At 43.3% G+C, this 14,455-nt stretch overlaps 1 protein-coding gene across 1 annotated transcript; it reads right to left on the reverse strand.

The window, feature by feature from the left end:
* Window positions 1–640: 640 nt before the first annotated feature.
* Window positions 641–12,923, reverse strand: LOC114696723 (glutathione S-transferase omega-1-like). The gene is made up of 6 exons (XM_028874650.2): window positions 12,791–12,923; window positions 12,582–12,690; window positions 9,877–10,099; window positions 6,897–6,995; window positions 1,798–1,904; window positions 641–1,107 (listed from the first exon to the last, which is right to left on the reverse strand). Exons 1-6 carry the CDS (start codon window positions 12,822–12,824, stop codon window positions 954–956), a joined length of 726 nt encoding a protein of 241 aa, XP_028730483.1. The 5' UTR covers window positions 12,825–12,923; the 3' UTR covers window positions 641–953.
* Window positions 12,924–14,455: the final 1,532 nt, after the last annotated feature.

The raw sequence follows: 14,455 nt of genomic DNA on the forward strand, positions 1-14,455 counted from the left end.
ACCCTGGCATTCTCGCTGGCAAACCTGAAGACACGTCAGAAAACCAGCCGATCGGGGTGGGTCTCATTGCTAAGGCCCTCCGGGATGTGTTTTCCAGATCCTCTGCCAACACCTTAGAGCCTCACTTAACCTCAGAACCAGCCACATCATCCCTAAAATGAAATGAGGCTCTCAGGCTACCTTCTCTTATGGAGGTGATTGGTGGTAACAGTAGTAAAATTAACCTTTTCTCAACAGGGATATATCACCCTTTACTTATCCAGTCTCACATACTGAACTGGCTGATGTGGTCTTAACAGTATAGCATATGAGACACCTGTATCTGTCTAATACGGGATTTGGAAGGGGTTAGAAGTAGGAGCTGGAGAGATGATTTGGTGGTGGTTAAGAGTGTTTGCTGCCCTTCCAGAGGAGGATTCAGTTCCCATCACCTATGGCCTCCGCCAGTAACACGTTTCCAGGGGCTCTTTAACTCTCTTCTGCCCCCACCTCCACCTCCCACAGGCACCCGCACACAGACAATCTTTTCTTTTCTTTTAAATTAGAAACTGGGAGCCCAAGTAGGAGGTTATCCAGTGACATCGATTTGCGGTTGTTTGGATTCGGTCTTTTATGGTCACAACAAGAATAAGAGAGTTAATGAAGAATGGGAATTTGCAGTTTTTAATTTAGAAATAAGAAATCAAAAACTTGACATTTTCTTGAAAAATCAGGAGATGAAGATAAGAAGTCTGGATCAAACGGGAATGATGGTTTGGGGTTTTTCAGTGAAGAGTGTTAGGACCATTAGAACTGATTATTCTGAAATAGAATAATAGAAGGGCCTGGAGGAAACCCAGTTAGGCCACAGGGCCAAATCAGTGAGAAATGAGCCAGTAAGAATACTGGGTAAAATGAAAGCTTGTTATTCATGTCAATAAAGGAAAATATCATCCACTGAGGACTCTTGCCCTTCAGAGCCCATAGTCACAGGCCTCAGGGCTGTCCTTTAGGTAGAGACTTAAGAAACCACGAAAGACCTTGGGATCAATTGAGTGGGATGATACTGTGGGGTCTTCCTGCATGGCTGCCATCCAGAGCTTAAGTTTTGGAGTGTTGGCTACACACCTGTAGGAAGACAAGATGAGAGATGTGAACGAGATGAACTAGGTGGGCATCCCATCATCCCAAATTACCTCCTTAAACTTTGTAAATGTGTATTTAAGAACACTTAAGATGCATGCAGTAGACTAGTAACTTTAGACTTGAGTGCTACCATTAAGATCTTTGTTTCACAGAAGAAGCCAAGATGAGGGCAAGTGACTTGGTCAGTTAGTAGAACTTCAGACTGAGATTGATAACCATTTATCAATAGTGAATAAACCATTTTCTATATGAAATGTGAGTAGAAGTAGCCTCAGATAGCTGTAATTTCTAAGATGCAGAAGTAAGCCATTGTGGCCAACTGTCAAACTCAAAACAGAAGTTTAGAAAGCAATATAGAAATCTTACAAGTAGGTGGAAAGTAAGAAGTGTTCAACTCTTAAAAAAAACCTACACCCTTGTGGATTTTTAACCAGTAGAGGGTAAATTTGAAAACACTCTACTCATGTCAGAGATAGATGTCTCCTACTCCCCGGGCTGAGGATGAGTATGAGTAGGTAACCAGACAGGTTCTTGTATACCCAGGACTTTCCTCTCTGTTGGTTTCCATTCATGCCGGTGATATTAAATATTCATCTTAGTTCAGAAAAAAAATCCATATATAATATTACAACTCTCATCTTAAATTATGCACAAAATGTTCAAATGTCTTACTCATTGAGTTCCAGTGCTTCCAGCCGTTGAAACCAAGGCCACATAAGATAATCAGCCATAGAGACAGTGTCCCCACCAAAGAAGTCTGAGTTACAAGGTGTTATAGCCTGAATGTTAAAGAAGGTAAAACAAGTTTATTTGTGCAATTAGGAAAATCATCATCAAAAACAACAGAAGCAAATTAGGTAGAGCATGTCTAAATCTCTTTTATCCTGATATAGTCAACTTGGGTTTTTATGTGATTCTAATTGGAAATCTAATAGATAATATACCAGTGTTTTCAACCTTCCTGATGCTGTGACCCTTTAATATAGTTCCTCATGTTGTGGTGACCCCCAACCATAAAATTATTTTCACTGCTACTTCATAAATCCTACGAATCGTAATGTAAATATCTGTGTTTTCCGATGGTATCAGGCAAACCCTGTGGAAGGGGTTCTGGACCACCAAAGGGGTGACAACTCACTGGTTGAGAACCACTGCAGTATATAGATATGTTGGGAACACAAAGGTCCTTGCACTCACAGACAGCACTAGGGAAACCAGGAATACTGAACAGGCAGGGTTGTCTTTTCAAAGGAAGAGATGTATAACCCTTTCTGCCCAGAAGGCTAGAAGTGGAGGTGACTAATAGCCCTGTGCTATCTGTAGGGCCAAGCCATACCTGGCTTCCCGAAAGCTCCCACAACCATAACTGGAGCTGCCTAGATGACCTTTGTGTTATCTGTGTGGCCTCCAAGCTCCCACAACCAGGACCAGAGGTGGCTGATAGCCCAGATGACCTCTACGCTATCTGTATGACCAAGAGCACACCAGATCCTCCCCTAGGCCTGTAAGATAATACATGTAACCTGTCTCTACAGCCCATCTTATAGACATGCACTTTGAGAAGTTTCGATGTAATTATGCCTCTGTGCAGAGGACTGTACTGTACTTAAATATGCCTAAAACAAACTGGGTGGTGTCAGACCTAGAAGTTTGAACCAGCACCAGCTCCTGGGTTGTACTGAACCAGATTTCCTTCTTGCCTCAAGCAGATTGTGACTCTGCCAGCCCTGGTGGTTACAGAGACCTGTTGTGCATGTATTTCTACTCCTGTTTGAAATATTTTGCAAACTGATACAAATGTAAAATTATATTTGTCATACTGTATGTATGTTCTACCTCTGTTTAGGATATTTTGTATATTGATACATATTAAGGATATTATTGTCATATTGCATATTGCACTATACATTTCTCTGCTTAAGGTATTTTCTGTATTGTCACAATTTTGAGGTCATTGTCCTTACAGACTGTTTACCTTGTTAATGTTAAGCCTTAGTCCTTAGATTATTTAGGTAGAGAAGACTTACAGAACTGTAGTCACTATGCTTGTCATTTCTGTAGTTATGTTAGTTAGGTTTTCCAGATTTACAGAAACATATGTTAGATGATAGATAGGTAATCTTCAAACACTTCATAGACCTAGAGAATATGGCACTTAAATGTTTTGATAAGTTAGAATTCTGTTGACCTGAGACATGATTGCTCCTGGTAGCATCAATCTGATCCCAAGAGAATGTTGGGCTTCTAAGACACTCTGTTTAGAAGTTTGTCTTCTTGGCACAAAATGGCCTGCTGGGCAAAGAACTCCCCCATGCTCTACTGACAGTATGAACGCTGTCCTTTCTGGACGAGTAGGACACAAGGAAAATCAACTACTGAACCTTGCCAAGACAGGGTAAGATGGTCTTTCAAAATTCCTGCTTCTGAAAATGGTCTGTCAGATATTCTAGGCCTGTAGCCAAATTGGATGCCCCAATGATGCTGAGAAACTTTAGGCAACTATCCAGGCTGCCAGCTGTCTCTGTCTGTCCTCATAAGAATTTCGGAAATTGCTTGCTTGCATTTTCCATTTTCTCAGCTATTATTATGTTCCTTTGACTAGATAGTTACAGTTACAATCTTCTTGTATCAAAGCTAGAATATATTAAGTACTAAAGTTAGAATCTTTAGGATAGGACAGCTATTGGAGTAATCTCAGTAATTTGCCATTTACCTTTGATCTGGACATTTAGCATGTCTTTCTTGTTTGATGTAGTTCCATTTTTGTTTATGTTATTACCCTTTGTTTTTCATGGACAATACTTGATAATCATTCTTATTGTATATAGTTTGCATTAAGTTTAAAACCTTCTTATTTAGACAAAGAGGGGAAATATAGTGGTATTTGCTCTGCCTATGACCTTGGGCTATAGGGCCCGAAGGAGGCGGTGCTTCTTGCCATTGTACATGACCTCTTAATGGCATGTGCTCCTTCTCCCTGCTGCATGCAAGGTGGATTCACTCCCAGTCAGATCACAGAACAACTTCAGCTGTCTACTCCATTCTGTATTCGTGAGTGTATTTCCTCAATTTACCCTAATTAATTTCCCTAATACTCCTTAAACAGACTTTCGTGGATTTCTTGCATTAGAGACCCCACACTGATGTACACCGCAGCACCGTTTGGAATAGCTCAACTGTGAGCATGCTACTTGTCCAGAGTACAGTAAAGAATTTTTGTTACTATCAAACCTTAGAACACTGGACAGCAAATAGACAGGAACTAAACTTAGTGTAGATGAATCTTAAAACACTAAATCAGAATGGAAGAAGCTATTAAAACATGCACATTATATAGCTGCATTTGTATAAAGCTTGAAACAACCCAAACTTCGTATGTGGATCTTAATACGGATGCTGGTACTATGATGTGTTTATTTTTTAAAAAGTTGTCAAGTTGTACTTTTATGCATTGAGTGCTTCTGTGAATGTAAATTTTTAGTTAAAAACATACTTAAAATATCCTAGAAATGGATACAATTAGGTACTAAACAGGTGAAAATTATTTGAATAACACTAAGTTCAAATGGGATGTTTCTGAAATTTAAGAAGGTGAGTTGATAGTAGGGTTTCACCAAAGAAGGAAATTGAGAATATTATTTGGATAAACAAACTTATACCTGATAGAGGAAGGTAGGGTGCATATGACTAAAATTCATTTTCTTCATATATGACACAAAGAATTTTAAAAGACCAGAACCAAGCCAATTTGCCCATTATAAATGACCTTCGTAATCTTCCTCAGGGACCATGTAATGTTCTACAGTGTGGATAGATTGCTCATGTCTGATTATTTGTCTTCGCACCACTAAAATAAGAACCTGAAGAATGTGAACTCCATCTTTCCAGCTTCCATGCTGTCCCACGGAAAACCATGAATTAGCAAAAACTGATTTAAGGATAAAACCCACAATGAATCACCAGTAAAGAAACTGAACTGCACAGTAGAGCAGGCGCAAATTAAAATGCCCTGTTAAACTGTTTGAGGCATTAGAAAAATAAGGGAAGCTACCTAACCCATTTTAGGAGATTGGAATATTATGATGCCAGACCCAAATAAAGATATCAGAATAGTGAATTGTGGGTCAAACCCATGAGTATATATTGAGTATAGAATACATATGAAAGTCCACTGAGCAAGATGCCATCCCCTCTGTAGGCCTGGCCTGGCTGCCTTAAGAGGCACGGAGTCAGATTTTTCAAGTTAGAGTCCGTGGCTTCTGGGGTACTGTGTGCCTTCCAGTTCCTGAGAAACCAAGGCATAACCTCGGGCAGTGAAGTGTTCAGGCCGCTTTGTGTTTCTGTATGTTCCCTCAGTAGTCAAGGAAGCAAGTGTGGACACTTCACAGGACAATTACTCTTAAGACATATTTATCTTGTGTACCCGGTCTAGCTTGTAAACATCATTATATCCTAGCAACTACAACTGTATTGATCCTGGCAACTGCCATCATACTCTGTTTCTGATAAAGGTATAAAAATCTGGCTGCTCATAAAAATTGCCACAGCTTGTTTTGCTGTGGACCCTCCAAGGCCTGGTTTAGTTCCTCCAGGCTTTATCAGGTGACCTTGGCCTGATTAAGTAATTGTGGGTGCTTACAGACCACAAGCATGAGGTTAAAGGGAATGGGTCCTGTGAACATTTCCATAAATGTAACAGATGCTAGAAACATTGAGTATCCATAGTGTAAGAATTAGCAGGTTAGGGCTAGAGAGATGGCTCAGAGGTTCAGGGCATGTTCTGTTTTACTACAGGACTGGAGTTTGGATCCCAGCACCCATGTCAAGTGGCTCACAACTGCCTGTAACTCCCAATCCAGGGGATCCAACAGGTGTGGCTGCACCTGCCTGCACCTGCACTGTCCCTTCACATACACATAGTTAAAAGTAAAAAAGAATAAAGTCTTAAAAAATAGCAAATTAGCAACAGGATATAGTGAAGAAAAAAAAAAAAACTTCAGAAAAAAACCAGATCAAACTCCATGCTCAGGGATAAAATGCTAAGATGCATCCCCATTGAAGATAGCATCTATGCTTTCCCTCAGTAAAATCTGTGGCTAAGTGTGAACAAGTGTCTCAAGACCAAGAAGAAAGCTTTATCTCAAAGCTTTATCCCAAAGGACAGCTCTCCCCAAAAGGAAAGAAATCTGGGCTTCCTTACATGTCTGCATTCCTGGCAGACTTCATAGTGGGAAACCTTTATCACATCAGCAGCAGGGAAAGCAATACAGTGGCATCTGTTGTCTGATGACAGCTAGGTTAAACTATTGTTTTAATATATGAACACAGACTGGAAACAAGACATATTGTGGAAACGTTGGTAATATTTCTCGTTGTTATCTTAATGCTGATGTACTAAATACATCAAGCCCATAAGCCATGTGTGGTCACGCCTGTAACACTAGCACTCAGGCAACTGAGGCAGGAGGATCATGACTTTAAGGCCAGTATGGGCTGCACAGTGGGCTTGAGGCTAGCCTGGGATGCAATGACACCTGTCTCAAAAACCTAAACAAAAATAAAAACAAGTCAATGACGTACTTTTAGGCGTTTGGATTTATATCAGGAGCACAACAGCCTATAGAAATCTGTTGTGATTTCTTCTTATTTGGTACTATTTCTAATTGTCAGAAAGTGATTTAGAGAGTGAGCTTCTGAAAGAGGGAGGGGAAGGAAAAGAGTGTAGATATCAATTCTTATGTATTACAGTGAAAGCCAAGGGAAGTGAGTACCTCCTCCAGCTTGCGAAGTTCCTTGCTCAGTTCTTCTTTTAAGTCAGAAAGGTTTTCCTTCTTCTTCTCTCTAATAAAGCTTGAAACCAAAGGTGGCACCTGCACAGAGGATGATTTTTTAGTTTATCAGTGTGAGGCTATTGCCCCCCAACACACACACACACACACACACACACACACACACACACACACACACACGAACCCTCATAGTCCTGACCCCCAACACACACATACAAACATAATAGAACCCTCATGTGGGGGGCCCAAAACAGCTTGACCACACAGCTGCCATGACAGGCTTACTGGAAGGTACCACCCAGTCCCCAGAAAAAGCCATAAGCTGACCCCATCGGGGGAGGGGGCAGCATCTAAGAGGAAATACCTAACATTCCAAATAGTCTCAGCACACACCTATACCCCCAGACAAATATCAGCCAATCAGGGTCCCGAACCCTGGAAATCCCTTCATGCCAACCTCTGCTATGATAAAAACCCCACCCTGCCCAGGCTTGGCACACTCATACCACACCACTGTGTGAACACAGAGAGGGTCCAAGCACCAGCTGGCTTGAATAAAGGCTCTTTGCTTTTACATACAGGATTCAGTCTCCGTGGTAGTCTTTTGAGGGGTCCCTGAGATCTGGGCACAACACCTCATAGTCCTGTCCCCCAACACACACACACATACAAACATAATAGAACCCTCATGGTCCTGGTACTCCTCCAGAGTGTTGCAGAGACAAGTGTGGACCAAGTCCCAGTGTTTACAGAAACCACAGCCTGATCTTATAAACCTTTTTGTAGACTAGGATGTGAGATTGCACTGATTTTGTAATTTGCAGATAATGGAACCCACTTTGGCAAATTTGAGCCAAAAATTTCTTAAGTAGACACCAAGTGGCCTAGAACTGAACAAACAGGCCTGGAACTATGGGAACTTCCTAAAATCATACTGAGAAATAGACTAACCAAGAGGTGCTAGCTCCTGCCAGTGCTAGTGAGCACTAATAGGCATTTGTACTGCTACACACTGAGACATCTACAAACAATGGCTCGAACACCATTGCTCCCCTAGAATTTAATCTTGCAGCCCCCACCACCACCCCTATAACCAGAAGCTCTGCAACCTGTTTTGCTGGCCCCGGCCATCCACACCAGGCCTGTTTCTTCACACTGCCCTTATCTCAGAGGAAGGCCACTGTGCGTATCTAACAAGGAGGGCCTAGGCCACAGGCCGTGGCCCCAGCTGCAAAGGGAGCTGGGAAGAGAAGTCTTCTGAGTTCTACCTTAGAACCACAAGACTATTCGAAGGGGACTTGAGTTCCTGAAGACTTGACAGGTGTGGTGTCTGACGTTTTAATGAGTATGGTTGGAGTTGTGAGTTTTGATACTTGGCTCTTCAAAATGACCTCACTGTCAGAGAAGAAAGCGCACGCAGAGTCTCAGGAAATCCCATCAATGTCAGTACAGTTGGCCCTTTCGGGGACTGATGGTCCAACACAGTCCTTCCTCCCACGCTGCCATCGTTGACTGCCTAGTGTTTTATCCATACTAACCCTTAATATCTCTTCCATATCATCTTGTCAGTTCCTCTTAATTTTGGTTTCCCCTAAAAATGCAATTGATAGATATGTCTTTACATATGACTGTCTGAGTTTGTCTCTCATTTCCAAGTTCCCAAGAGTGAAGATGACCAGCCCCTCCAGCAGAGCAGAGCACATCTCTGTTGTGATGAGCTATAGCTCCCGGCCCAGGAGCTTGTGGTACAGAGGCTGCCCTTTCCCCTGGGATAAACAGGGAAAGAATGGTGGGCAACTCCAGCTTTGCTTTCTTCTCTTTCTTTCTGGATAGTAAATAAATCTTATTACTACTGTGTGTGTGTGTGTGTGTGTGTGTGTGTGTGTATGTGTTGGGGAGGGGGTATATGCACTGGAGTGTGTGGGTGCAGTGCACCCATGCATGTGGAGGTAGAGCAGAACATTGGTGACGTTCTCTGTCACTCGTCACTTACTGCCATATGACAGTGTCTTTCATTGAGCCAGAAATTTGTGCCTGGGCTGGCTGGGCAGGGAGCTCTCCAGCTCTGGGTGGTGCTACCCTCCACCGCCACTGCACACAGACACCCCAGCAGTGCTGCTACACCCCCTCCCCCTGCCACTGCACGCACGCGCGCGCGCACACACACCATACTACCAAAGTAATTTATCCGAATGGGTGTAAGAAAGCATCATTATTCTTGGTGTCTAAACACATATCTGTTGGTCATCTTTCTGCTAACACTAATTTGAATTAATCCACTCCGACGATAAATAAGATGCAAGCATATTCTTCCCCAGGAACCTCAGTGGATCATCACTGCTAAGAACTGGCCATAGCAATTAAGAGCTAACGCTGGGTAGTTACCATGTATCTAGACACTTCATGTTAGACCTGTTTACGTGTGACCTAACACACTAGAGGTAAAACAAGAAATCTGCCCCAAAGCACACAGTCTGAACATTTCCAAGCAAGTCACACACCTAAAGCAGTAAGCAGTGATGGACAGACAGCCCTGTCTTCATGGCGCTCACATTTGCAGGCAACAAGGGCAGGCAGTTATGAGGGCAGAGGGCCAAGAGCCTTGATGAGGAAAAGCTCATCGGAACAGAGCTGGAGTCCTGAGCAGCCTGGACATGTTTCTAGAAGGCAGCAGGTCCAAGCATATACATCAAAGCTGCCTAAACGGAGGGAAAGAAGGGAGAAGACTCCCAGCCACAGCTGAGGGAGCGGGGCAGATGTGTGGCAAGACTGGGGGAAAATCATCAGGGGTAGAGTGAAGAGGAAGGGCCAAGAGGGCTGACTGAAAGGCAAGCAGGGAGCAGAGCACCAGAGCCCGCCAGGGCACAGAGATGGAGTATAGTCCTCTGCTAATGTTCCCAGCCTCTGAACCATCACAGAGGCAGTGCTGATTTAGCTTAAAACACTGGCTGGAATTTCTTACCTTAGAGAATAACTCTAAGTTCATCTTCTGGCAAGCTTTCTTGTAAGGGTCATCTGGGAACAATTTCTTCTCCGGGTACGCCTCATCCAGGTACTCACAAATGATGATAGAACCGGAGATCAAGCGACCCTGACTGTCCTCCAGAACTGGCACCAGCCCAGATGGATTCTTCTTGAAGAACCATTCAGGCTTGTTTTTCAGATTGATATTGATGATTTCGTGCCTGAAAGACACAAGACTACTGAAGAGAGCAAGCATTTTCTGTTTTCCCGAACTAGTGTTGAGTGGTTCTACTGTCTACTTAGTTAACGAGACCTTGGTTTAGGAAGAGAGTTCTGCCTCTGTCTTCACCATGCTCCATCAGCAGTTTGAGAACCTGGCTCCGATGTCCTCAGCAAGCGAAGCAGACAGTGCTCGCTTTTGTGTTTATCTGACTTGTTTCACTTAAGGTCCCCAGGATCCATCTCTGTCACACACTGTAGACTTCATTTAAAGGTGGGACAGCTGGGAGGTGGTGGTGCACACCTTTAATTCCAGCACTCAGGAGACAGTGACAGGCGGATCTCTGTGAGTTCGAGACCAACCTGGTCTACAGAGAGAGATCCAGGACAGGCTCCAAAGCTACACAGAGAAACCCTTATTAGAAGCAACCTGATAAAAACTCATTTCATTTTGATTCAGTTCAAAACGTGTTGAACTGACTTAACAATTCATTTTGCTAATACGAATTTTGAAATTCTTACAATGGTATTTTTTTTAATCCTAAAAAATCTCATAAAATGAATCAGATTAAATCAACATGTGTTGATATATTTTCTTTCTTTTCTTTTTTATAAAAAAAAAAAAAGGTTTTAAAAATCATGAAAAGCATGCAGCTGGAGAGACAGCCCAGTGGTTGAGGGCACCTGCTGCTCTTGCAGAGGATTTGGGTTCAGTTCCCAGGACCCATGTCAGAGTTTACAACTGTCTGAACCCTACCTAGATCCCGGAGATCCAATGCCCTCTTTTGCTCTGTGGGATCCTGCAAGCTCATGGTACACATAAACTCATACACATACATATAAAAATAAAATATTTTTCAAATTTATAGAAAATAAATAAAGAAGAAAGAATCCACTGGTGCCACACTAATTCCAGATTGTAACTGTATACCCTTGTATCTTGCAGAGAGTATAAGAGACAGTGTTATAATCCTTCAAGCAATGTTTGTATACCTCAGATCAGGAGCAGAGTCCAGTAGGACAGATCACTCAAGAGTAAGATATCCCTACACCTCTGATTTCCTGTTTCCTCACCAACAACAGAATAGATCTAGTTTATAGATTTAATTACATAGTCCTTCACACAAAAAAAGCAGTGTGAACATTGAAGTAAATTCCTGCGTTTGTGTGTGCAAAAAGGTTCCTATACTGACTGTGTGTGTGTTGTGTGTGTGTGTGTGTGTGTGTGTGTGTGTGTGTGTGTGAAAAGGTTCATTTACTGACATAATAATGAACATACAGACCAGCTGCTGAGGGGAAAACAAAACCCTCCAACATAGAATAATGCTCATCTCTAAGAATTATACTTTGAAAACGAGATCAAGAACACAGAAATGCTGATATTTTGAGCAGCAGTCAATATACCTGCACCCACAAGCAGAGAATACACTACAGATCTGGCCTGTGTAAGATGTTATTGCTCTCGAAAAAGCTTCCTGGGGTTCCAAACCGATCTGTGAAGTTCGTAGAGCAGTGATATGCACTGTCTGAAGGTACCAACCCCCCAATAAGAGCCTATCTCCCCACTGTTATAGTAAAATAATTTCAGATTTGCTTTGGGAAACTCCTGGTGAGAAACATAATTCTTTTCCACCTAGAGTTTCAGCGGGAAACACATAACAAGGCATTGTGCCCTGCTTGTGCTTCCCCTTGCATGAGGACAGTAAATATCCCTTATTGTTCAATTCAGTTTGAGTTTCTTAGTGATAGAAGTTCTGACTAAAACAGAAAATTTGCTCTAGGTAAATACTATCAAAAATATTTTCTTATTTGTTCAAAACCATGCTCTCTCATCCAAATGAAATCAAAATTGTTATGAAGTGATAGTTAATTTTAAAATATACCTTACCATTTAGGGAAAAGAACTGCCTGCCTATCCAATTCTCCCCATGAATATTTTCTTAAGAGTGGTCTTCCAAACAGCAAGTGTCTAATAATTATTCTCAGAGAAAAACCAACGACTCGCCAATTGTAGATAACCTGTAGGTCAACGACTGTTAGTTTCAATAATATGGCTTTGCAATGTGACTTTTAGACACAGACTCTCCCCTTGATTTTGCAAGAGCCCAACCCACGGGGCTGTGCACAGTAAAGTTGACTCAGAACTCTGCTTGCCAGGTCAAGTTCTGATCTTGGGCTCTAGGTGAAAGCGAAAGCTCAGAAGATCAAGAATCCAGGGACCAGAGCTGAGATAGCCTTCACGGTGTACAGCGATCCTGGGCAAATGACTAATTTTACAGAAGAAACAGCTTTTCCAAGCCGTGGAAAGCTTAAACAGGATGCCCTAGAGCCTAGGAGTCTGTGACAATTCTCCCCTTGAAAAGAGGGTGTGAAACTTAAGGCTCCTACAAAAGGCTGAGAATATTGCCCCTAAACACAAAACTAACGGGTCTGAAGCAAGCCACCAGCCCCGGGCGGCTAGGGAGTCGTCGCCCTGGTCCTCACCGGATTCCCTTGGCCTTCAGGACCATCAGCGTCCTCTGAGCGAAGGGGCAGAATCTCATGCTGTAGACGCGGATCTGGCCCTCCGGGACTGGACCGGGAGGCGGGCTTCCTGCAGGAGAGAAGAGGGGGTCACGGCCCAGATCGCACGGCGATCGGGGACATCCTGGACATCCCCGGTCCCCGGAGCCTGCTCGCCGCGGGCAGCCTACCTTTCCCCAAGCACTTGGAGGATGCCCCGGACATCGTTGAGCTGTGCAGGCCAAGAGTCACGAGAGTCCCGCTCTAGTTCGTGGGCGACTCGGGAAACACATGGCCTCGACTCGTCTTAAGTGCCTGCGCTCAGCTCCGCCCAGACCACGCCCCCAGCCCGGAAGCTGGCCAATCCCCCACACAGATCAGCACTTAAAGGGGACCTGTGGTTCCCTTGTGTCACTTGCTGGCCACCTGGAGATTCACCAAAGCATAGATGCTCAGGGCCACTCCAGCCCTCCAAGCAGAAAGTGGTCGCCTGTCTGTCTTCACACAGGACTCTGGCCCTGACCTCCGTACCTCCCATACCCACTCCTTGGCCACCAAGGCATGCCCTGGCAGTTCTCATGATACCGGCCTCTGGTCTGCGACCCTTGGCGCTAGGAACATGTGGGCGCTACTCTCAGTTTTTGTTCTGCCCCAAGATTTCCAAGACCTGGGTCCTGTGGCCTGGTCTCTACATTCCAGAGGGTCACTCCAAAGGCTCTTGCTGTAACCTACGACTCCATGGAGAGGGTCTAGCTTCTTGGACAGTAGTACTAACTTACTATGAGCGATCATCCCTACTGTCACTCACGGAAGCACATTTTAGCACACTGAAAAGAGCACACATCTGGATGTTATCGGCCTTAGAATGATGGTTGTGCTTTCAAAATTCCATCCATAAAACATTTGTTTGGAAGCCCTAGAAAGCACACAAGCTGATTTAAGCGCAGTGGACTGAGGGAATTTAGCTTCTCTGGTTTATAGAGAAAAGAAAGATCTGATCAAAGGGTGTGTGAAAAAACAGTATCTTTTCCCTTAGGAGTCAGGAAAGTGGGGCGGAGTCTGCACACCAGGATTCACACAGCCAACAGTTGACAACTAGTAACTCTGGCGCTATTTACGGAAGACTATGCCTGGGTTTTGTTTCCAGCTCTATTACTGGAGAAGCAGAGAATGTCCTTGGAGCTTGCTCCACTTTTGATCTTAGCTTCTTGTGTTCACTAAAACTATGGAACAAAGTACCAAAGTGGCTTAACCAGCAGGTACACCTAAAGATCCCAGCCGGGGAATGGCAGCATCCTAGCAGATGGTGCTTCCCATGTGGCCAGACTAACCAGCATAGAGCAAACATGAACTCTTCAAAGAAAGAAAGGAATATATACTGTCACAGCAAGCCACTGTACGAGATCATTGGTCTGCATTATTGCAGAGATCAAGTGTAAGTCCTGGCAGCTGGGAACATAGTGCTGGACATCTGGGCACCTATCACCGTTGACCACAGTTAAAACGGCACAGGACTATATATTTTGCAGCTGTAAATGTCAATAATTAGTCTGAAGAGATTAATTTGAACTAACTGCATTGCAAGGAGATGAAAGATTAAAAGCCTTAGTGACAAAAAAACAGTTTTTACCTTCTAAGTAACGCCCGCCTTCACTGTCCAGATAGATCTACTTGATATAGCATCCTCTGTGACTTTCAGAAAGTGATGGATGACTTCATACCTTTAAACATATAATCTATATGGACAGGATTAAGTTCAGGTTGTTGAAGGTCACATTAACTGCCTTACCGTTAGTATTTAAATAAAAACATTTGTTTTTACAAGTTAAGAATAACTGAAGAATCTGACCATTATC

Source organism: Peromyscus leucopus, chromosome 1 (assembly GCF_004664715.2).
Source record: "Peromyscus leucopus breed LL Stock chromosome 1, UCI_PerLeu_2.1, whole genome shotgun sequence".
In the NCBI taxonomy this organism is placed as follows: domain Eukaryota; kingdom Metazoa; phylum Chordata; class Mammalia; order Rodentia; family Cricetidae; genus Peromyscus; species Peromyscus leucopus.